The sequence below is a fragment of the Cervus canadensis genome, chromosome 1 (genome assembly GCF_019320065.1).
Source record: "Cervus canadensis isolate Bull #8, Minnesota chromosome 1, ASM1932006v1, whole genome shotgun sequence".
Classification (NCBI taxonomy): Eukaryota; Metazoa; Chordata; class Mammalia; order Artiodactyla; family Cervidae; genus Cervus; species Cervus canadensis.
The window spans coordinates 30,020,446-30,044,763 of NC_057386.1; the positions used below are offsets into that span (position 1 = coordinate 30,020,446).

Below are 24,318 nucleotides of genomic sequence, written 5' to 3' on the forward strand. Positions count from 1 at the left end.
TGTCACTCTAAATGTCTCTGACAAATTGCTACCATGCTCTGTCCAGGAAGTCAAAAAACAGCATTGTTATACAAGCCAACTTCGGAAACTCCCACCTGGGTTAAGCTGAAATAGTAGTTTTCACACAGTGGATTTCGCTTAGGCTCTGGGACCTAGAAAAACACACAGGATGACTGAGTGGTAGAGTGCAGGATGACCTGGAAATGGACAGTTGTCATCCAGTTAGAAATGACTTGGAAGGAGGTAGGGGTAGAGAATGGAGAGAGGAAAGGTCGGAGAGATGGACAAGGCGGTAAAATCCTAGGGCTTGGAGATTATTGTCAAGTGGAAAGGGAAGAAGGGGAGGGAGGAGGCAAGGAAGACATCACCTTGAAGGAGTGAGAATGGGGGTGGGGTGGGGAAGCGGGGGCAGACAGACAAGATGAGGTGGGAAGAGAACTGTAACACTGAAAGGGGAACAGTGGAAGAAGAGAGCCGAGGAAACGCAGAGTCAGTGAGAGCTGGAGAAGCCTGACAGAGAAAGGTCAGGGCAAATCAAACGCCCTTGGGAGTTCTAAGTGAGGTGAGGACCACAAGGAAGAGACTGCGGTTAAGAGCCGGGGTTAGGGGCCGAAGCGTTTGGGACAGACACGAGAACGACCTCTGCATCCCTCACAGTGCTTGGCCCAGTGCCCGACCCAGACCTGGGGTTCCCTAAAGGTCCAGCGAGGACTGAGCGACCGCACGGAGCTCAAATGAATGAGAGACCCGCCAGCTACGTGACGCACAGCGGCCTCAGAGGCGCCAGTGGGGCGGGGCTATCCGGACAGCCAATCAGAGCCTGTGTATCAGCCCCGCCCCCGCCCCGCCCCGGCGCCTCGCCCCGCCCCGCCCCGTCGGACCCAGAGTCGCGCGCAGCAGCCCGACTCCCGGAAGTGCGCCCGAAGCCGGCGCCGCGGGCCGAGGTGAGCGCACGCGGGCTGGAGTGGCCTGGACGCCGCCGCAGGGGGTCGGGCATGGCGCCGCCCGCGTCCGCGCGGGATTCTGCCGGGCCTCCGGGAGCGGCGTCCGGGCCGTCGGACGCGCGCGGGGACGCCGCGAGTGCGGGGGGAGAGGCAGCGGGGCTGTGAGTGGACTCTGGTGGAGGCACGGTACCCCGACCGGGCTAGGCCCCCCGAGCCTGTGGGCCCCGCCGGACTCTCCAGCCACGTCTCTGGCCTGGGACGAGAAGGGGCCCCTCTCTCCTGCCTCCCCTAGAAGGCTGGAAGTGAGCCTCGGGAAGAGGGAACCCGTATGGGCTGATGCCCGCAGTCTGTCTCCTGGGTGCGGTCGGCGTCGTGGGCAGAGGGTGGAGGGCGCAGTGGGTAGCGCTGCCCTGCGCCTGGCAGGGCCGGGTCCCCTCCCCGGCCTCATTGCTTGTAGCTCCTCCTCCCTTCCAGCTGTTCGTGACAGCTCCTAAGCCCGCCCCCTCCCCACCCCCAACCAAGTTACCAAAGGTTTGCCGCTCTCCTCCCAAAGGCACAGGCGGTTAGAGCTTCTGGGTTTGAATTTGGCCGCCTCGGTGAGCCTCAGAGATTCAGACCTGTACACTATAATACTCGCCTTGCTGGGTATTTGTGAGGGTTGTTAATTAATCGCTAAGTCGTGTCCGACTCTTCGTGACCCCATGGGCTGCAGCCTGCCAGTCTCCCTTGGCCATGGAAATTTCCAGGCAAGAATACTTGGAGTGGATTGCCATTTCCTTCTCCAGGGGATTTCCCCCAACCCAGGGATGGAACCTGCGTTGTCCGTTATTGGCAGACATGTTCTTTACTGTTGAGCCTCCAGGGAAGCCCATTTCTGAGTATTTGCTTGAACCGTGCCTAACATGGAACTTAATAGAGAAAAAAGTTACTCAGACACTCCTTAAAAACAATAAGGTGGACAGTATTCAGAGGGACTTCCATGGGGTTTTGAGGTATGGGAGGGAGAGACTGAATACAAGGACAAGTGGAGATTTATAGCCAAAGTTTGGGGTGGGGTCAGTGGATGGAAGGTTACTTAGAGGAAACGTCTGGCTTAAGGGGGTCATTCTGGCTAAACTAACTGGACCAGCTTTGCTGAAGGCAGGTCAGGGTGATAGGGAATTTGGTCAGATATCAAGGATGGTCAAGGGATGTTGAATTTGATCAAATATCAAAAGTAGGGGATTTTCCCTAAACTGGAGTCAGAAAGATTCTTGCTAAACTAGATTAGAAGGGCCAAGGACAGAGTCCAAGGGCCAGCCCTACTCAAAAAGATGACTCAGAAGCTTGACTGATGTTTAAGGAGACCGTCTTTGTGCTCTGCGAATGGCTGCTCATATGTGAATGGATAAGTATCTGAACCTAGCTGTTCATTTAAAAACGCATTCTGATTTGTTATAGCTTTAATAAGTATAATAACTATACATTTGGGATAACTTTACATTTTTTTTCAAAACTAACAGGAGTACAGTCTCATGAAGTATTTGCAGTACCAACCTATGAGCCATTTATGTGGGTGCTGTGTTTAACTTGCTCAGTCATATCTGACTCTTTCTGACCCCATGGACTGGGGTCCATTTCCAGGCAAGTATACTGGAGTGGGTTGCCATGCCCTCCTCCAGGGAATCTTTTCAACCTAGGGATCGAACCCAGGTCTCCCGCATTGCAGGTAGATTCTTTACCATGTGAAACACCAGGGAAACCCATAAAGTAATTTAATTATGAATACCGGAGGCATTTTCCCTACCATTATGTGAAAGTGTAATAGCTGAAATCAGAGTTAAATATTTTATGAGACATAGTTTTCCCTGAAAGTGGCTTTCCCTAGGTGTTATCTAAACTGCTATCTTAATTCAGGAACTAAGTAAATATGAATAAGTCCACAGATCAGACTCTTGCTATCTAAAATCTTGCTACTTGTTATTTGAAATTCAGGAGCCATATCTAGATAGTGAAGGATGCATATATATTTAAAAGTTTTAACATGTTTATTTACTTTCAATAGAGTTAGTTTATTTTTCTCAGGGTCGGAATAAAGTTGTAAAATTCACTCAGCAGTTGTTTAATTATGAGACAAAGTACTTCCACTAATAATAATTTGTTTATAAAAGACATTCCTGGAAAAGTTAACTCTAATCCTTTCTGTAAAAGCATCTCCTTCTCTGGCTTTGCATTAAGCCCTGCAGATTAAGCCTTTTGCAATTCAGTTCGTTCCCAACCTATTTACTTAAAGCTGTTCAATTCTCTCTAAGCAGCCTTTAGCCATTTCCTACAAATTTTAATATGTTGTGTTTTCATTATCAGTCAATATGAAAATGTTTTAATTTCCTATCTGGTTTTTTTCTTTGACAGTAGGTTATTTAATATTTCCGTATATTAGGATATTCTAGGTATCTTACTGTTTTCTAGTTCAACTACTTTATGGTCAGAGAATCTATACTTTAAGATTCTGGTGTTTTGAAACATAATTATACACATATTCTGTCTTCATGAGAGCTTCCTGTGCATCTGACATGGGTGTGTACTCTGCAGTTGTTGTTTTAAATGACAGTTATAGCAACTTGGGTCACAGTGTTGTTTAGATTTTCTATTTCCTTCAGTTCAGTTCAGTCGCTCAGTTGCGTCCGACTCTTTGTGACCTCATGGACTGCAGCACGCCAGGCCTCCCTGTCCATCTGCAACTCCCGGAGCTTACTCAAACTCATGTCCATTGAGTAGGTGATGCCATCCATCCATCTCATCCTCTGTTGTCCCCTTCTCCTCCCACCTTCAATCTTTCCCAGCATCAGGGTCTTTTCAAATGAGTCAGTTCTTCGCATCAAGTGGCCAAAGGATTGGAGTTTCAACTTCAACATCAGTCCTTCCAATGAATATTTAGGACTAATTTCCTTTAGGATGGACTGGTTGGATCTCCTTGCAGTCCAAGGGAATCTCAAGAGTCTTCTCCAACACCACAGTTCAAAAGCATCAAATTCTTTGGTGCTTAGCTTTCTTTATAGTCCAACTCTCACATCCATACATGACTACTGGAAAAACCATAGCTTTCAGTAGATGGACTGTTATTGGCAAAGTTATATCTCTGCTTTTTAATATGCTGTGTAGGTTGGTCATAACTTTTCTTCCAAGGAGCAAGCAGCTTTTAATTTCATGGCTGCAGTCACCATCTACAGTGATTTTGGAGCCCCCCAAAATAGTCTGTCACTGTTTCCATTGTTTCCCCATCTATTTGCCATGAAGTAATGGGACCAGATGCCATGATCTTAGTTTTCTGAATGTTGAGCTTTAAGCCAACTTTTTCACTCCTCTTTCACTTTCATCAAGAGGCTCTTTAGTTGTTCGCTTTCTGCCACAAGTGTGGTGTCATCTGCATATCTGAGGTTATTGATATTTCTCCTGGGAATCTTGATTCCAGCTTGTGCTTCATCCAGTCCAGTGTTTCTCATGATGTACTCTGCATATAAGTTAAATAAGTAGGGTGATGTACTCCTTTTCCTTTTTTGGAACCAGTCTGTTTTTCCATGTTCAGGTCTAACTCTTGCTTCTTGACCTGCCTACAGATTTCTCAAGAGACAGGTCAGGTGATCTGGTATTCCCATCTCTTTCAGAATTTTCCACATTTTGTTGTGATCCACACAGTCAAAGGCTTTGGCATAGTCAATAAAGCAGATGTTTTTCTGAAACTCTCTTACATTTTCGATGATCCAACGGATATTGGCAATTTGATCTCTGGTTCCTCTGCCTTTTCTAAAACCAGCTTGAACATCTGGAAGTTCATGGTTCATGTACTGTTGAAGCCTGGCTTGGAGAATTTTGAGCATTACTTTGCTAGTGTTTGAGATGAGTGCAATTGTGTGGTAGTTTAAACATTTTTTGGCATTGCCTTTCTTTGGGATTGGAATGAAAACTGACCTTTTCCAGTCCTGTGGCCATTGCTGAGTTTTCCAAACTTGCTGGCATATTGAGTGCAGCACTTTCACAGCACCGTCTTTTAGGATTAGAAATAGCTCAACTGAAATTCCGTCACCTCCACTAGCTTTGTTCATAGTGATGCTTCCTAAGGCCCACTTGACTTTTCATTCCAGGATCTGGCTCTAGGTGAGTGATCACACCATCGTGATTATCTGAGTCATGAAGATCTTTCTTGTATAGTTCTTCTGTGTATTCTTGCCACCTTTTAATATCTTCTACTTCTCTTAGGTCCATACCATTTCTGTCCTTTATTGAGCCCATCTTTGCATGAAATGTTCCCTTAGTATCTCTAATTTTCTTGAAGAGATGTCTAGTCTTTCCCATTCTATTGTTTTCCTCTTTTTCTTTGCATTGATCACTGAAGAAGGCTTTCTTTTCTCCTTACTATTCTTTGGAACTCTGCATTCAATTGCATATATCTTTCCTTTTCTCCTTTGCCTTTCACTTCTCTTCTTTTCACAGCTATTTGTAAGGCCTCCTCAGACAACCACTTTGCCCTTTTGCATTTGTTTTTCTTGGGGATGGTCTTGATCACTGCCTACAATGTCATGAACCTCCATCCACAGTTCTTCAGGCACACTATCAGATCTAATCCCTTGAATCTGTTCTTCACTTCCACTGTATAGTCGTAAGGGATTTGATTTAGGTCATACCTGAATGGTCTAGTGGTTTTCCCTTCTTTCTTCAATTTAAGTCTGAATGTGGCAATAAGAAGTTCATGATCTGAGCCACAAGCTCCCGGTCTTGATTTTGCTGACTGTGTAGAGCTTCTCCATCTTTGGTTGCAAAGAATATAATGAGTCTGATTTCGGTATTGACCATCTGGTGATGTCCATGTGTAGAGTCGTCTCTTGTGTTGTTGGAAGAGGGTGTTTGCTATGACCAGTGTGTTCTCTTGGCAGAACTCTATTAGCCTTTGCCCTGCTTCATTCTGTACTCCAAGGCCAAATCTGCCTGTTACTCCAGGTGTCTCTTGTCTTCCTACTTTTGCATTCCAGTCCCCTGTGATGAAAAGGACATCTTTTTTGGGTGTTAGTTCTAGAAAGTCTTGTAGGTCTTCATTGAACCGTTCATCTTCAGCTTCTTCAGCATTACTGGTTGGAGCATAGACTTGCATTACTGTGATATTGAATGGTTTGCCTTAGAAATGAACAGAGATCATTCTGTTGTTTTTGAGATTGCATCCAAGTACTGCATTTCAGACTCTCTTGTTGACTATGATAGCTACTCCATTTCTTCTAAGAGATTCTTGCCCACAGTAGTAGATATTTCCTCACTCATATATATTATATATATAATGTGTGTGTGTGTGTCTATTTTTCTATCATTTACTGAGAGAACAGTATTAAAATCTCCAGTGATGATTGAGGAGTTTTCCCTTTAGACCTGATATTAGGTGCCTACACTTTTAGGGTGCTTTGTGTTCTAGGTGATTTGACCCAATTATCAGAATAAAATGTCTCTCCTTTTCTCTTTGTCATGAAGTTTCTTGGTTAGATACTAATGTAACTATACTAGCTTTCATGTGCTTGCTGTTTGCATGGAATGTCTTTTCTCCTCCATTTTATTTCCAAACTATTTGTGTCCTTATATATAAAATGTCTTGTAGATAGCATATAGTTGAGTCTTGCTTTTTTAAATCTGACAATCTGTACCTTATAATTCTAGTGTTTAGTCCATTTACATTTAATGTAATTATTGATTGGTTGGGTGTTAGTCTGTCACATTGTCTTTTTTTCCTCTTGACCTTTCTGCTTTTATTCTTCTCTTGATTCTTTCCTGTATATTATTGACTGCTTTTCATTGTTTGTCTCTTGGCTTTTTAGCTATACCTCTTTCTATAATCCTTTAACAGCTAGCATTATGCATCCTTAAATTATCAAAGGTTAACTTATCAGAGTGTGCTTTAATATTGTTATACTTTATAATCACATTTCTCATTTCCTACCCCTCACTTAACACCTTTACATTTCCCATCTGTCACCTCATCTGACATTACTTCTTCCTTTCAATTTTCTGTTTCTGCATTAGCATCTCATAAATGTAATAACCTAATAACAGATTAATTCCATTTACCCCCTTCTTTGTGCTGTATTTATATATTTCACTTCTACTTATGTTCTGCTTATACTGGTGCTATTTTTGCCTTAGCAGTCAGTTGCTTCTTTTAAGGAAGTTAGAAGAAATAGAAGCATAGTATCTTACATTTATTCACCACGTGCTTACCATTTTTGGAGATTTCATTCCTTTCTATAGATATGAGTTTTCCTTCAACTAAAGGAAGAATGTCCTTTAGCATTTCTTGCAGTACGCATCATTGGGGGAAAATTCTCGTGGCTTTTTTTTTATCTGAAATATGTCTTTATTTTAATTCTTTCTTTGAAAGCTGTTTTTGTTGGATGTGGAATTCTGGGTTAACAGTTCATTTTCTAGAATTTTCATTTGTTTCTCTTTATGATTTCTAGTTCTCTGTGAAAAGTCACAATCTCTTCTATCATTAAAATTATGTTGTTTTTAAATCCACAGGCCATCAGGGCCTGGATTCTCTTGACTTCTTTCCCCTTGATTTTGAGTCACATTTTCCTACTTCTTTACATATCTAGTAATTTTGGATCACATTGTGGATATTGTGGATGGCACATTGTAGACACTAAGGATTCTGTTATCTTCTTCTGAAGAGTGTTGAGTTTTCTTCTAGCAGGCAGTTCAATTACTGATTGATCACCTTTGGGTCATGTTAGTTTTGTTTTTATCTCCTTGCAATCCAAGGGACTCTTAAGAGTCTTCTCCAGCACCACAATACAAAAGCATCAATTCTTCAGTGCTCAACTTTCTTTATGGTCCAACTCTCACATCCATACATGACTATTGGAAAAACCATAGTTTTGACTATATGGACCTTTGTTGGCAAAGTGATGCCTTTGCTTTTGAATACTCTGTCTAGGTTTGTCATACCTTTCCAAGGAGATCAAACCAGTCAGTCCTAAAGAAAATCAACCCTAAATATTCATTGGAAGGATTAATGCTGAAGCTCCAATACTTTGGCCACTGATGCAAAGAGCTGTCTTATTGAAAAAGACACTGATGCTGAGAAAGATTAAAGACAAACGGAGAAGGGGGCAGCAGAGGATGAGATGGCTAGATAACATCACCAACTCAATGGACATGAATTTGAGAAGATTCCAGGAGATAGTGAAAGACAGGGAAGCCTGGCATGCTGTCTGTGGGATCGCAAAGAGTCGGACATGACTTAGTGACTGAACAATAACCAGCTTGGTTTTAGGGTAGATCTTTGGAAAACCCAAGGTGTTTCCCAAATTCTTTTCTTCTTTAGCTGTTCTGCATAGCTTGTGGGATCTTAGTTCTCTTATCAGGAATTGAACCTGAGCTGTTGGCAGTGAAAGCATGGAGTCCTAACCACTGGACTGCCAAGGAATTCCCTCAAATTCTTATAACTGGATCAGAATAGACCAACAGACTGGGCCTCCTTGGTGGATATTGTTGAAGCTTGGCTTTAGGTTTTGGGGGGCATGTTTAGAGTAGGTAGGTCTTACTCTTGAGCATGGTCCTTACTCCTAACATGACCTTTCAGATAACTCAGGATGCATTGAATGTTTCTCTACTTTTGGGGTCAGAAATGTAAATGTCTCTCATCATTGGTTGGTCTTCTGTATCCTTCATTTGCTCTTTTAACATGGTAGCAACTGCTCCCTGTTGAACCTTGGATAGTTCCACCATGCTGAGTGCAGTCCAACCCTTGGCCAAGATTCATCACAAGGAAACCCCCCCAACCCTCCACACCTGTCTGCCTCCATTGCCACAGCTTCTTCCTCCCCACTGCCCTGCTCTTTACGATTCTAGCCGCTTCAGTAGCCCCTGGTCTCTGCTTGAGTTCCAGCTTCCTGCACTGGGCTTGGGAAATCTTTCCTTTGCAGACAGCTGTGATGACCATGGGACCCTCCTCTGAGCTTTTAATCTCTCAGGGATCCCTTTCTTGCCTGAAAAGAGTGGCCTCTTAGGCTTTCTCCAGTATTGTTGTTAATTACAGTGGGTAGGCTGCCATGAAAAGAAATAGAATTCCTGAATTATTGAGCACATGTTGCTATAGCCCTCTGGGTGCTGGATGAATATATGAATGAAATATCAGGAGGCCAAAAAGTTTGTTCAGGTTTTTCTGTAAGATGTTATGGAAAAACCCAAATGAACTCTTTGACCAGCTCAATACGTGGGTCTCTTTGTAAGCACAAAGGACAGTTAGTGGGGCCCACACAAGAAACATATTCTTCTTACCTTTCTATTTTGTCCCCTCAAAAAAAAAATTTGCTTTCTTTTTCTGGGTTAGTTCTTCTGCATCTTTGTTAAACCTTTTTATGTCATCTTAATCTGTGCCTCCATTTTTTCTTTTTTTTTAGCTCCTGGATCATCTTCAGTATCATTATTCTGAATTGTTTTTCTGGTAGGTTGCCTATCTCCACTTCATTTAGTTGTTTTTCTGGGGTTTTTATCTTGTTCCTTCATCTGTGACATAATCCTCTGCCTTTTCATTTCGATTAACTTTCTGTGATTGTGGTTTTTGTTCTGGAGGCTGCAGGAATGTAGTTGTTCTTGCTTCTGCTCTCTGCCCTCTGGTAGATGAGGCTAAAAGGCTTGTGTAAGCTTCCTGATGGGAGGAACTGGGGAAAAACTGGGTCTTGCTCTGACAGGGCCTTGCTCAGTAAAACTATAATCCAGTTATCTGCTAATGTGTGGGACTGTGCTCCCTCCCTTTAGTTTGGCCTGAGGGGACCAGCCCTGGAATCTATAGGCTCTATGGTAGACCAGCCTCAGTTCAGTTCAGTCGCTCAGTCCTGTCTGACTCTTTGCGACCCCGTGAATCGCAGCACGCCAGGCCTCCCTGTCCATCACCAACTCCCGGAGTTTACTCAAACTGATGCCCATCGAGTCGGTGATGCCATCCAGCCATCTCATCCTCTGTTGTCCCCTTCTCCTCCTGCCCCCAATCCCTCCCAGCATCAGGGTCTTTTCCAATGAGTCAACTCTTCTCATGAGGTGGCCAAAGTATTGGAGTTTCAGCTTGAGTATCAGTCCTTCCAATGAACACCCAGGACTGATCTCCTTTGCCTAGACAGCATTAAAAAGCAGAGACATAACTTTGCCAACAAAGGTCTGTCTAGTGAAAGCTATGGTTTTTCCAGTAGTCATGTATGGATGTGAGAGTTGGACTAGAAAGAAAGCTGAGTGCTAAAGAATTGATGCTTTTGAACTGTGGTATTGGAGAAGACTCTTGAGATTCCCTTGGACTACAAGGAGATCCAACCAGTCCATCCTAAAGGAAATCAGTCCTGAATATTCACTGGAAGGACTGATGCTGAAATTGAAACTCCAGTACTTTGGCTGCCTGATGCAAAGAACTGACTCATTTGAAAAGATCCTGATGCTGGGAAAGATTGAACGACAGAGGATAAGATGGTTGGATGGCATCACTGACTCAATGGTCATGAGTTTGAGTAAGCTCTGGGAGTTGGTGATGGACAGGGAAGCCTGGTGTGTGCTGCAGTCCACGGGGTCACAAAGAGTCGGACATGACTGAGCGACTAAACTGGACTGAACTGATGGTAGCGTGATTGAGCAACTGAACTGAACTGATGGTGGGGCTATTGGCAAACACCAAGAGGGCTCATGCCAAGGTGCCCCTCCCAGGACTGCAGCTGCCAGTGTCCCCATCCCTGTGGTGAGCCCCTGCTGACCTGCGCCTCTACAGGGAACCCTCTAACACTAGCAGGCAGGTCTGATTCGGTCTCCTGTGGGGTCAGTGTTTCTTTCCCCAGGTCTTGGTACACACAAGATTTTGTGCCCTCCAAGAGTGGAGTCTTCATTTCCCCCAGTCCTATGGAAGTCCTGCAATCGAGTCCTGCTGGCCTTCAACGTCAGATTCCCTGGGCATTCCTAGTCCCTTTGCCAAATTCCCAGATTGGGAAGCCTGACTTGGGGTTCAGAACCTTCCCAACAGTGAGAGAACTCTGTGGTACAGTTGTTTTCCAGTTTGTGGGTTGCCCACCCAGCAAGTATGAGATTTGATTTTTTTCTTGATTGTGTCCCTTCTGCCCTCTCATTGTGGTTTCTCCTTTGTCTTTGGACATGGGGTACCTTTTTTGGTGGGTTCCAGTGTCCACCTGTCAATGATTGTTCAACAGTTAGCTGTGACTTTGGCACTCTCACAGGAGGAGGTGAGCACGTGGCCTTCTACTCCACCATCTTGAAGCAATCTCCTGCTTGTTTTATTTTTAAATGATGTTGTGATATAGAGTGAACTGTTTGGGTGAAGTCATGGAGATAAAGACATTGCTGTTACACCCCAAGGACAAAAGTGAAAAAATTGAAAGTGAAAGTTGGTCAGTCATGTCCAACTTTTTGCAACCCCATAGACTATACAGTCCATGGAATTCTCCAGGCCAGAATACTGGAGTGGGTAGCCTTTCCCTTCTCCAGGGGATCTTCCCAACCCAGGGATTGAACCCAGGTTTCCTGCATTGCAGGCAGATTCTTTACCAGCTGAGCCACAAGGGAAGCCCAAGAATACTGGAGTGGGTAACCTATCCCTTCTCCAGGGGATCTTCCTGACCCAGGAATCTTCTGCATTGCAGGCAGATTCTTTACCAACTGAGCTATCAGGAAAGCCCCCTCAAGGACAAAGCAGCCATCAAAAGCTAGAGTATTGTACTGATCTCTGATTAACCCTGGCACCCGAGTGACTGGGTGTTTTTATGGTTGTTGTGGTTCATGTTATGGAGAAATGATGACCTCCAGCTCCTTTATAATATTTTAAGATAGACCAAATTGAATCCAATGTTAGGATTACATGAAGAAAGCCAGCTAGAAATATTGCATGCTCCTTTTAAAATATCTTAATATTAACTTTGCCATTTCCTAATTCTCTTTTCCTTGTCTTAGTTCCTGCCTTCTGAATTTTGATACCACTTGCCATAAAACTTGCTTCATGTCTGTAGGAATGTTTTTTGCAGTAGTCAGTATTTATTCTAAGACTTTTTTCAGCTTAGGGTTGAAAATTTTAGTATGACAGATTTTTCATAAATTCCCAGTTGTCAACACAGCACTCAAAAGAAGTCACTTAGAACTTTGATTGCACCTTTTAGGGAAAAAGTTCTCTTCAACTTCATATTTATTTTGGAAGCATCTAGTCATTTCAACCTTGGGCTTCCAGGTGGCATAGTGGTAAAGAATCTACCTGCCAATGCGGGAGACGTGGGTTTGATTGTTGGGTCGGGAAGATCCCCTGAAGAAGGAAATGGCAACCCATTCCAGTATTCTTGTCTGAAAAATTCCATGGACAGAGGAGCCTGGTGGGCTACAGTCCATGGGGTTGCCAAGAGTCAGACACAACTCAGCATGCATGCATGCACGCAATCATTTCAACCTTAGTCTTTAATCCTAGGGCATCAGTGTCTCTGTTGAGCTGTCTGTTTTAGTCTGCAGACCTATGGATGCAGATATCGGAGTGTGGTGGAGAAGAGCTGTTTACCTGGAAACCTATGAACACGCTTCACATGGTGCATTTCATTCTTCTACTTGGTCTGGCCATTTGAAGACCAAGAGAGAACACTGTAAAAATGGTCAGAGTTCTGATAGTCTAGCTATGGTTCTAGTAGTTTGCTTTGCAGCTTCAGGTTTACCATATTTCAAAGTAAAATAGTGCATCCATTGATTTCAGAAGACCCACAACTCCCTCCAAGGCTTCTCAGGCAGGGCAGGTGATTCTGTTCTTTGTGAAAGGGCATCCCCTAGCCCATGTAATGTCGCTCTCGCTGCCCCTCCAGGGTCCCTGTGAGAGGCTCTGAGAAGACTTGGTTCTCCCAGGGACAGCTCCGTCCCAGAAGCACATCCTCTAAAAGGACTCGCCGCGCCAGACGATGCCCGTGGAGTTGGGGCAGGCTCCCGTCCTGCTGCCGCCACCGCCCAAGGCCGAGGAGCTCCCGTTCCATGGCCCAGATGCCACCCGCCGAGGGGAGCCCCCTAGCCCCGAGACTGCACGCCAGCTCTTCAGGCAGTTTCCTTACCAGGTGACGTCCGGGCCCCACGAGACCCTCCAACAGCTTCGGAAGCTCTGTGCCCAGTGGCTGCAGCCAGAGGTTCACACCAAGGAGCAGATCCTGGAGATGCTGATGCTGGAGCAGTTCCTGAGCATTCTGCCGGGGGAGATCCAGACGTGGGTGCGGAAGCAGTGCCCAGGCAGCGGGGAGGAGGCCGTGACCCTCGTGGAGAGCTTGAAGGGAGACCCCCAGAGGCTGTGGCAGTGGGTGAGCAGAGAGTGCTGTGATCCGTGAGGGAAGCACCAGGTCCTCTGGGGTCTTAGCAGGGGTGTTGTTTTTTTTAATTAATCAATTTATTTACTTTTGGTTGCGCTGGGTCTTTGTTGCTGCGTGCAGGTGTTCTCTAGCTGCGGGGGCTACTGTCTAGTTGTGGAGGCTACTCCCCAGTGGCGGGGGCTACTCTGGTTGCGGCGCATGGGCTTCTGGTTGCAGTGGTTGCTCTTGTTGCAGAGCATTGGCTCTAGGGCGTGTGGGCTCAGTAGTTGTGATGCACAGGCTTTGTTGCCCCACAGCATGTGGGGTCTTTCTGGACCAGGGGTCGAACCTGTGTCCCCTGCATTGGCGCCACCAGGGAAGTGGTTAACCACAGAACCACCAGGCAAGTCCCAGGGGTGTTATCTTTTTTCTGGCATTGAATATGTCAGGTTTTTCACACCAACAACCAATTCTCCAAGCCTCTGATCTCAACTCGGTGTCCTCCTATTCAGTTCAGTTGTGACTGTAGCGGTCTGCTTGGCTCAACCCAGAGGATAAGGCTGGTCCCATAAGACTTCCCCCGTTTCAGCCACCAGTCACAAGCTGCAGGGGTCACTCAGACTTACGGCCAGCTGGCTACAGACTGGGAGGTTCCCATGGCCCCTTCCTCAGGTTTGATAACTTGCTCGGATGACTCAGATCTCAGGGAAACACTTTGCTTCCATTTTCCAGTTTGTTCTAAAGGATGTGATTGAGGAGCAGCCAAATAGAAGAGATGGGGGATACACAGAGCTTCCATGCCCTCCTCTGGGCACTCCATCCTCCTGACCCTTATATGTGTTCACTGGGTTGGAGCTCCCTGAACCCCGCAGCTTAGGAGTTACTATGGTGTTCTCAGTACTCAGGCATGATAGATTGATCATTGGCCGTTAGTAGTTGAAGAGCTCCAGCCCCTCTCCGTCCCCTAGAGGTTGAGAGGCGGGGCTGAGCGTTCTGGCCCTCCAATCACCAGGTTAGTTCCCCTGACAATGGGCCTCCATCCTGAAGCTATCCAGGGCCACCAAGAGTCACCCTATCATGATCAACTCAGGGACGGTTGGGAAGGGCTCATTCTGAACCACAGAAGTGGCTCCTGGCAGTCCTGTCCTTGAGGACATTACAGGGTTTTCAGAGCTCTATGCCAGGAGTCTGAGATGAAGACTCATTATACCTCCTCAGCGTGTTTCTCATTATACCTCCTCTGTGTATCCTCATGCCACCCCTGATCCTAGTTCTCCCTGTGACTCTACACTTTTTGGCCATTAGGGATTGAAGATAAAGTCTCCCCTCCCATCCCATCTTTAGAGTGTTTGGGGAGTTGTCCCAAAGATGCCTGCATCTTAATTGGTGGAGGCTGTCCAGTAGAAACACAGCCCCAGTGGCCTGTCTGAAGGGCTCCCAGGTCTCCCTTGTCCTCCAGCTGCTCTCAGGATGCTTTCCTGCCCAGTTCCTGCTGGACCAGAAATAAACGCTGGCCTTTTCTTTCCCTGCCCCGTGTCCCTAAGGCCTGCCTTAGGATGTGTTCTGGAAGGGTAGCTCTGTGTTTTTCAGAAAGCCTCCCTCTGGGTCTTTCAGTAATCAGCACTGTGTTGTCTCTAGATCAGCATCCAAGTTCTGGGACAGGAAGTCTTCTCAGAGAAGGCGGAGCCCGCGAGCTGCCCGGCGGGGGACACAGAGTCTCCTGCTGAAGAACCTCAGGAGCTTGGGCTCCAGAACACAGCCCTTGGGCCCAGGGAGCCCCTGAGCTGTGTGGTGAAAGAGGAGTCTGACGCGGAGCAAGGTCCAGGTGAGGGGTGGTTCCTGGTGGTGTGTGTGCTGCGTCCTGGAGAAACCAGGGGACTGTGATCAGCAGGCCAGCAGGAAACTGATACCATAGGCCGCTCCAATTGGGGTTTGTCTGGACATGTGGGAAGCAGGGTGCACCTACAGGAATCAACTGCGACTGGGGATTCAAAGTCTGCAATGTAAACCACTTTATGACAGGGCCAGGCCTTTCGGATCTGGGGTCTGAGGAATGTGGGAGGAGATGTCAGGGGCAGCTGTCGGGAAGGTTGGAGGAGCCGGAGTTGGTTAGGGAGGTAAACATGGGTCTGAGCTCACAGATGGTGGGACCCGTGTAGGTTCTCGGGGGGGAGGTTTCTCCCTGTGCCCTCTGTGAGTGGTCGGGAAGGACGTCAGGATGCTCAGTCTTCTGTCTCTGCCTTCAGCAGCGGCCGCCACCCAGCTGCCTGCCCAGCCCGAGCAAATGCCTGTCGGGGACCAGGACTTCGGAGCCTCCCTTCTCCACACAGCATCTCAGGTGAGTGGGGTCCCCTGCTTCTTGACCCCAGAACCTTGCCCTCGGGGTTTCAGCAGGAAGGTAAACCCAGCCCCTCTCACTCCATCCTGGCCTCAAACAGAGTCTCAGAAACAGATCTATTTTGATTATGTGTGAGCGATTCTGAAAAGTTGCACTTGATAAAAATAAAGTTTTTCAAGCACCTGTAGACTTTAGTCAAAGCATTGTTCCAAACCTCTAGAGAACTTCTTCTCGGGACTCTCCTTGTGGGATCCTTTAGAGTGCAGGTGTGCTGGACGTGGTGTGAAGCCAGGTCTGAGCTTCAGCTCTCCAGGCCCAGAGATATAGAAACCAGAGTCCCAGCTTCACATTGTACTTGGGGTAGGGGATGGGGAGTGGGCACGGGGATATACTTTTTTCAGTGACTCAAAAGAGTACCCTTCTTCCTGCTTTCAGGGTATTCAGGAACCAGACTGTTAGGCAAGAGGCTGCTTGGGGGAAAAGAACTGGGTATTCCGCCAAGGATCTCAAGCAGACCTGGAGGCTTCTTGTTGCTTCTACAGTAAATACAGGGTATCCCTGTGAAAGGTGTATATATTAACATACTTCACCTAGTGGGGTTAGCTGTTAGCTCTGTGGTACTTATATACTGACATTAGCCACGACCTGTTCTGGATAGCTCGAGGTCCAAAGATTCTTAATGTTCACCAGCAACACCATATATGTGTGTGTGTGTGTGTGTGTGTGTGTGTATATATGTATGTATGTATTTATGTATATAAATATGTGGTATGTTCTCAGTTGTGTCCGACTCTGCGATCCCATACACTGTAGCCTGCGAGGCTCCTCTGTCCATGGGATTCTCCAGGCAAGAATACTGGGGTGGGTTGCCATGTCCTCCTCCGGTGGATCTTCCCGATCCAGGGATCGGACTTGTGTCTCCTGCATCGGCAGGTGGATTCTTTACCAGGGTGCGCTACCTGGGAAGCCCTATGTAAATATATGTAATGTATAAACAAATTTCCTGTATATAGCCAGTTCCTGATGAACAGCAACTCAGCCCTGACAGACCATTCCTACCCAGTGCCCCTCCCTAAACTAACAACACCTGTTTGTATCAGAAGGCCCTCAATGTTCAACAGAATCTTTTATAACTGAAGGTAATGTTTAAATGTAAGGAATCACGTCCTGTACTCTCTTCCCTGAGTTGGGAACCTCGAGAACAGCGGCAGGGTGTGAAGTCCACGTGGCAGATGTGTGACTGAATCAGAGACAGAGCCTCCCAGACTCCGGGATGCGTGGCGTCCGTTCCCGTTTGTTCAGACCTCCAGAGGGGAACGCAGTCCACACATCTCTGCGAGTCAGTTGTGGCAGTGCCCCAGAAACCCACAAGGTGGTGCTGTTTCCACATGAAATCCAGACTATGTCCCCATCCAGTCTCATTCTTCTGTCCTCCCAGAGTAGGAAGTTCGATTTTTTTCTGCTTTTGTGAAAATGAGAGGGAGTGGGAGGGCTGTAGTTGGCGTGTTGTCTCTTAAGTCAAGGGTTTCATTCAAGCACTTCTGGCTTCTGGCAGTTCCTCGAGTAAGTCTGGCTTTAAGGTTGGAGGTATGCTATTCAGAGACTTTTTTCTGGGCTTTGAAAGGGTCGATTGTTGCCCCGGAGGGTTTTGGTAGATGTCTTATCTGCCTTGTACGGCAGTTGGTGGCTACTCTTTTGGTGCCCGTGTGTCCAGGGGGCCAGGCCGCCTCGTGGGTATTACTGCCAGTGCCAAAGCGGGGGTCTGTGTGTTCTGACCTGAAAGACCAAGGACTCTTGCATTCGGCAGTGTTTGCTCAAGCTGGTTATTTCCAGATGGTTGTTAAGGTAACTTCACTCATAGAAGATCAACAAAGTAGGCTGCTAAAAATTCCTACTTTAGAAAATTTTAAATTAAAATCCATATTTAAAATGTGGTTATGATAAGTTAAAAATACAGAGGTCACTTTTCACCTTTGCAGTTTCTTCCACCCGAAAACATTTAACTTCTCCTTTTCTTCTCTCTCTCTTTTTTTAAGCTTAATATCTGCTAATCAGAAATACATTGCAAAACTTCTTTCCTTTCGCTCCTGAATTTCCAGACATCAATGACATCTTGGGAATATCAGGCTCTTTCTTTTGCCCAAAGACCTCTCGAATGAGCACTGAGAGTTAAACACAAGCCCAGTGGAGAAAGGGCTCCCCCAAACAGGCAACTTAAAAGAGAATGCGGGACCTAAAACCCACGTGTTTTTTCTCCATGGCAAGAAGTACAGAGGCCGGGCCTGTCGACTCCGTCTGGAGCCGTCTCCCATGGTTTCTCAGACCTTCCGATGGCTGGGACCCTAAGGCCCATTCCTTTCTCCTCAGCCCTGCACAGGCGGAGGGATGGTTCGGGACCCTCCCCTGGACCCATGCCTTGTCTTCTTCTCTAGGAGCAGTGGAGGCACCTGGATTCCACCCAGAAGGAGCAGTACTGGGATCTCATGCTGGAGACCTATGGGAAGATGGTCTCAGGAGGTGCAGGTGGGTCAGCCTGGTGGAAGGGGCACCTCCCGTCTGCTCTAGGGGCGACCGGCCGCTCTGCTCGGCGTTCTCCGGGTGACGGAAACCCTCGGAGACACAGCTAGGAGCTGGGGAGCTGGAGGGGGTGGGCAACAGTGTCAGCTCCCGTGTATTAAACACGCTGTGTGCGCCTGGCCCCATGGTGGCTCCTCTCCTCCGTGAAGTGGGTGCCGGCTGTAAGATGGTGACAGTGAGCGGCAGATCTAGTCACTTTCTCACTGTTTCGGAGCTTGCAGGTGCTGAGTTACGATGGGGCTCAGCTGTGGCCGACTGTGGCTGCTCTCTTCTGCTAACCATGTCCCAGCCAGCCACGGGTGGGGACCCAGTCACAACCCGCGCACCATCCTGCCAGAGGCCTGACCCCTCCTGCCCAGAGCCTTCTTTTTGTGGCCTTTGCCGTCATCCGGCCATCCCAGGGGTGCTGGTGTCTTAGCGGTTCCCCATGTCCCTGCAAGACGGGCTCCTCAGTGGTGTCCAGAGCCTCTCAGTTCCCTTTCCACTCAGGGCCCTCCTGTGAACAGACAGCCTGGTCCCCAGTCCTCCCCGTTCATCCAGGCCCACGGATCCCCTCTCTGTTCCAGGCATTTCCAATGCCAGGCCTGACCTGACTGATCCAGCGGGGTATGGGGCAGAGCTGGCAGGGCCACACCTGCAGGCCAGCGAGAAGATCCCAAGACCCACCTGCGTAGGTGAGTGACCTGTCCCCAGCCATTTCTGACCCCCAGTCATTAAATTGGAGGTGGTGGGGGGAGAGGTTAGGACTTGGTTTCTATTACATCGGTCATAACCAGCCATGACCTGGTGAGTCCAGGTTGAATACTGAGGTTGGGTCTCCTCATCTCTAGCTGTCAGGTTGTTGACAGATATTTAATTATAGAAGAAGGACCCTGAATGTGATATGCTGCCTCACTCTAGCCTGTTGTGATGGCTTCCTTTCTTAGAGAGAATTAAGATTGTACAGGCTGAGAGCAAATCAGATATGGATTGAGTTCTGTTATAAAATAAAAAAGATCATCTAACAGATTACTGTTATCCTTCCTAAGGAGAAGGTCCAGAGTAACTGGACCTTTTTTTTTTTTTCACTCTGGTTATGGTAAATGGTAACCCACTAACTCCCAACAAAATAAACAAGACACACAAGCAGAAAAACATGTTTCAGCTACTTTCTATGCACCCCAAGTTTCATTAAACAGCAGCAACAACAAATACTTCATATCAGTCACGTATTTTAAGGTTGGTACAAAGAAATATGAACTTGGTCTGTTGTAAAACAGCGGTCACCCTTTGCCTTCTGAATTCTTTTAAAAACACTGCAGTTATGTAAAATCGACTGTCAAACCTACCTACACACACGTGCGTGTGCACACACACACACACATCCCTTCATTTCATTTTCTAACAACAGTCCCGTTAGATCTTACCTCGAACCAGACTGTGGAGAGGGTATAAAGCCAGCCTGCCTTGATAAGGCAAAGAAACGCCATTGTAGGTTCTTGAGAGAGGATCTGTGGGGAGAGAGACTTGGGAAGCAGCCACCTGCAGGACAGGCTGGGAGGGTGCCCTGCAAAGAGGAGAGTCCTGGGGGCCACTGACATAGGAGTCAAGGTGTGCAGGGATGAGACAGTAATAACAGGACAAGAAAGGAGTGGTCTGGTCCCTAAGGTTACCAGAATTAACAGCCTGCCAGACCTAGATTCAGTGGTTGTTGTTTAGTCTCTAAGTTATATCTGACTCTGCAGCCCCATGGGCTGCAGCTCGCCACGCTCCTCTGTCCATGGGATTCTCCAGGTAAGAATACTGGAGTGGGTTGCCATTTCCTTCTCCAGGGGATCTTCCCAACCCAGGGATGGAACCTGCATCTCCTGCAGTGGCAGGCATATTCTTTACCACTGAGACACCAGGGAAGCCTGACCTGGGCTCAGAGCAAGTGGGGCACATGCCCCAGGAGAGAGTAGATATGCTCTTCTGTTTGACCACATGGAAGAACAGCTCACAGGAAAAGCAGGTCAGCAGGGAAGTGAGCTTCAAAAAGTCTTACACTCATACCTCTAATCACGATTTCAGAGGATGAAACTTATACACATACAGTTAGCGCTTGAATAGTAAGGGTTTGGACTGTGCAGGAATGCTTATTCTCAAGAGTTTTTTCAATAAATCTGCACATAATCCACGTTTGGTTGAAGTCACAGGTGCAGAGCCTGGACACAGAGGGCTGGCTGTGAAGTCACACTTGGGTTTTGACTGCACTGGGGTGGGTGCCCCAGCCCCCACATTGTTTGAGAGTCAACTATATTTGGAAAAATGATTCTTAAGCACTTATTGGGAGGAATACTGCAAGAATAGTAAAAAGGTTTGAAAGAAGAGTGTTTCATCAGTGTTGGGTTTGTAAATATTCAGAATATGTCATTTCTGAAAGGTAAACTCATTCACATAGTGCAATATTAATAGTATACAAGCCAGTGGAACTGACAAGGGAGCCGGGGACCAGAGGCTGGTCTGTGAAGGACTGATGGAGGAGGAAGCAACACAAGTCCACAGGAAGAGTCACTCTTCTCTGAGCAGAATCAGGAGGAAACACTCCGGGAAGAGTAATCTGCTTCAACTTTGTGTGTGTTGTCTACCAAAATAAGTTGGAAGCAGATGGAAAAGACATAAAATATGAAAATAAAATAATAGTAATAGGGAAGAAAATGAGTAAATATTTGACTCATGTCAAGATGGGGATGATTTTTATAAGTATAAAAGCGACAGAAAAAAAATCACTAGGTAAATGATTAACAGACTGGACTATATTTAAAAAGAAAGAAACCACAACTTCTACACATAAAAATAACTCCAAACAAGGGGCTTCTTCCCACTCCCGATGGCTCAGCAGTAAAGAATTCGCCTTCAGTGCAGGAGACACAAGAGACTCAGGTTCTATCTCTGGGTCAGAGGGATCCCCTGGAGGAGGAAATGGCAACCCGCTGCAGTATCCTTGCCTGGAAAATCCCATGGACAGAGGAGCCTGGCAGGCTGTAGTCCATGGGGTGGCAGAGAGTCAGACACAACTGAGCCATGGAGCACAGAACCCCAAACAAAATAAAGGTAATGACTAAACTGGTGAAAAACTCTTCTCATGGACATGACAGACAAGTGACTATTTTTCTTAAAATAGAAAGAATGAGTGCAAGTTGATAAGAGAAAAGTGACTTTCCCAGTTTACTAATAATGGACAGCAGTTTTGGAGTATAAGACGTAACTCATGATGTGAAATGTGAAAAAAATTGATCCTTTAATAACTAAAGAATTAACATTTACACCAACAAGAAGCTGTTTCCCACCAATCTCAGCAGCAGATTCTTGAGACAGTCAGTAGGTAGGCGTTGAACACTTGCCTCCTCCCTCCCCAGCCTCTGGGACCTGAGGACGGCACCGTTGTTCTGGAAGTTGATCTACCAGTTGGTGTCAGCAGCCTTAATAACACCATTCATGCCTGTTGACACAGTAATTGTACTTTGGGGAACCTTTAAGGTACTGATCAGAAATGTGGGCAGAATCTGTGAAGAAAAAAGCTTCTCACATCATTATTTACAGTACCCAAACATAACAAACAACTTAGATTCCCACAGTAGGAGAAGTCTTAAATAAATTACCATGTTTTAGTCTACTGTGTTTATTATCATATCTCCAATGTGAGCCGTTATTCAGCTCTTTAAAATGATACCTATAAAGGCTTCTTCAAAGACAAGAGAGAGTACCTTGGCCTTCCAAGAGGAACGAGTTCTAAGGCTCTGAATTAACAAGCTCCAGTCTGGCTCTCCAGCAGATTCCTGGGTCTCTAGCCGATAATGTGAAAGACACCGATATAGGAGAGAGAAGGGCAAACAACTCCAAAGACACTGACATGGCAGAGAGAAGGGCAAAGGGCTCCTTCGGATCTGCAGGAATAAAGTCATATATAAAAGCTGAAGATAAATTCTACCCTCACCATAAAGAACTTTATCACACGGGTCACTGAGTAGTAGTAACCACCAAAACTCCAAGCTATGAGAAGAAGAAAATGCAACTGTTTCATGAGTTAATGAAGTTAGTGAAGCACCAATGAAGCTGGATTCCTGTGCACACCAAGGGTGCTGACTTTCACACGGCAGCTTCTCTGGGCACCACAGCCCCTGGGACATGACACGAACTTCGGGGTGACTTGTGGAAGGGAGGACCCGTGTGAAATTGATAACCACCACCCTTTACCATTGGAAGGCTACAGAGCCAGGTAGAGAACTGTTTATACAGTTATGGTACTGGTCGTGTCAGCCAAAAACTTACACATGTACGTGCGTGCGTGCATGCTACGTCCCTTCAGTTGTGTCTGACTCTGTGCAACCCCGTGGACTGTAGCCCGCCAGTCTCCTCTGTCCATGGGGATTCTCCAGGCAAGAATACTAGAGCGGGTTGCTATGCCCTCAACAGGGTATCTTCCTGACATACGAGTTTAAATGAAAGACTGGAAAGAAATGTACACTCACAGTGGCAAGTTGCCTCCGGGTGCTATCATTAAGGCTGATTTTGTTTTCTTTCGTATGCTTTTCAAATTATTTTTCGTGATCATATTTATCCTTTTTATATAATCAGATAAAAACCAATACTCTTTAGCATAGTGCTCTCCCATACAGACTTGTTCCTCCTAGGCTTCAGAAGCTGGCTGCTGCTCTTCCGAGGCGGCTACTGCGGCCTCTGGAAGCCGTCCTCTGCTGTCTCTCGTTCTCCTCCTGTCCAGAGCTGAGTCACAGCCTGGACACACGAGAAGCGAGTGCCGGGTGCTCAGGTCCGACAGCATTTTCCTTCTTCTTGGTAAAGAGAAGTCATTATGTCTTGTGCTGACTCTTTCTCTGACACACAGGTTGGCAAGCAGGGCGGACCGCTGACTGAACTATTCTGCATCTTCTTTGTCTTCCAGGGGACAGAGGGGAGAATGACAAAGAGAACCTGAACTTGGAGAACTACAGGGCCCAGGACCCTCTGGCCTCAGGAGAGCCTCCCCCTCAGACTCCCTTGAGCGGCCTGTTCGGTGAGGACGAGCCAAGACCCTTTGGAGAAGGAGAGGACCTCTCGGAGGTCCAGGGGAACCTGCAGGGCGAGGGGGCGGGGGGTCAGCTCTGCCCCAGGAGACGAATTCCAGGACGCAGCCAGGCCCGCACCTGCTGCCCCCGCTTCCCAAGGAGCCGCCCGCACCATGGCTTGAGGAGAAGAGAGAGGCTGCCCTGCGGGGGCAGCCAAGGGCCCCCATGGCCCAGAGACTCCCCACCTGCAGGGAGTGTGGCAAGACCTTCTACCGGAACTCACAACTGGTTTTCCACCAAAGAACTCACAGCCGGGAGACGTACTTCCAGTGCCCCACCTGCCAAAAGGCCTTCCTGCGGAGCTCCAGCTTCGTGAAGCACCAGCGGATTCACACGGGGGAGAAGCCCTGCAAGTGCGACTACTGCGGGAAGGGCTTCAGTGACTTCTCGGGGCTGCGCTACCACAAGAAAATCCACACGGGTGAGAAGCCCTACAAGTGCCCTGTGTGTGAGAAGAGCTTCATCCAGAGGTCCAACTTCAACCGGCACCAGAGGGTGCACACAGGCGAGAAGCCCTACAGGTGCGCCCGCTGCGGCAAGAGCTTCAGCTGGAGCTCGAGCCTCGACAAGCATCAGAGGTCCCACCTGGGAAAGAAGCCCCACCCGTAGCCGGCTCAGAGCCCCGTCCTGTCCCCTGGTCCGTTCAAGAAGACTTGGCTCCATCCCAAGGAACCGCATCCCTTAGAAAGCATCCCTGTCCCCTCAGTCTTCCATGGACTGCAGAGCAGAGACCGGAGCACGGCTTTAGGCGAGGAGGAGAGCTCGGCCTCTGGGTTGGATCTCACGCGGGTTGACTTTCTTGCTTCTGCATCAGGAGAAAGAGAAGTCTTCCTCTTTCTGCTCGTCTGTCCTCCCGGACCCCTCGGGAAAGACGTGTCACTTGGAGGTCCCGTTTTAGGAGTGCTCTCTGGAAAGAGTTTCACTGGATCTGCCCTCAGAACTATGGTCCTAGAGCAGGTCTTCTGTTTCAGAAGGGGGAGCAAAGAGGCCAGTGGGCTCACGTGTGGTCTCTGTCGTATGGGTGCAAAGCTAACTTTCAATAAACTTGGTGGTCACTCCCTGTC

At 47.2% G+C, this 24,318-nt stretch overlaps 1 protein-coding gene across 1 annotated transcript; it reads left to right on the forward strand.

Moving 5' to 3' along the window:
• Window positions 1–850: 850 nt before the first annotated feature.
• On the forward strand, window positions 851–24,318 carry ZNF18 (zinc finger protein 18). The gene is given in 8 exon segments (XM_043473948.1): window positions 851–944; window positions 12,788–13,267; window positions 14,894–15,080; window positions 15,502–15,593; window positions 18,026–18,116; window positions 18,737–18,844; window positions 23,092–23,289; window positions 23,292–24,318. Coding segments are annotated over 7 exon segments (1,635 nt in total). The 5' UTR covers window positions 851–944; window positions 12,788–12,880; the 3' UTR covers window positions 23,864–24,318.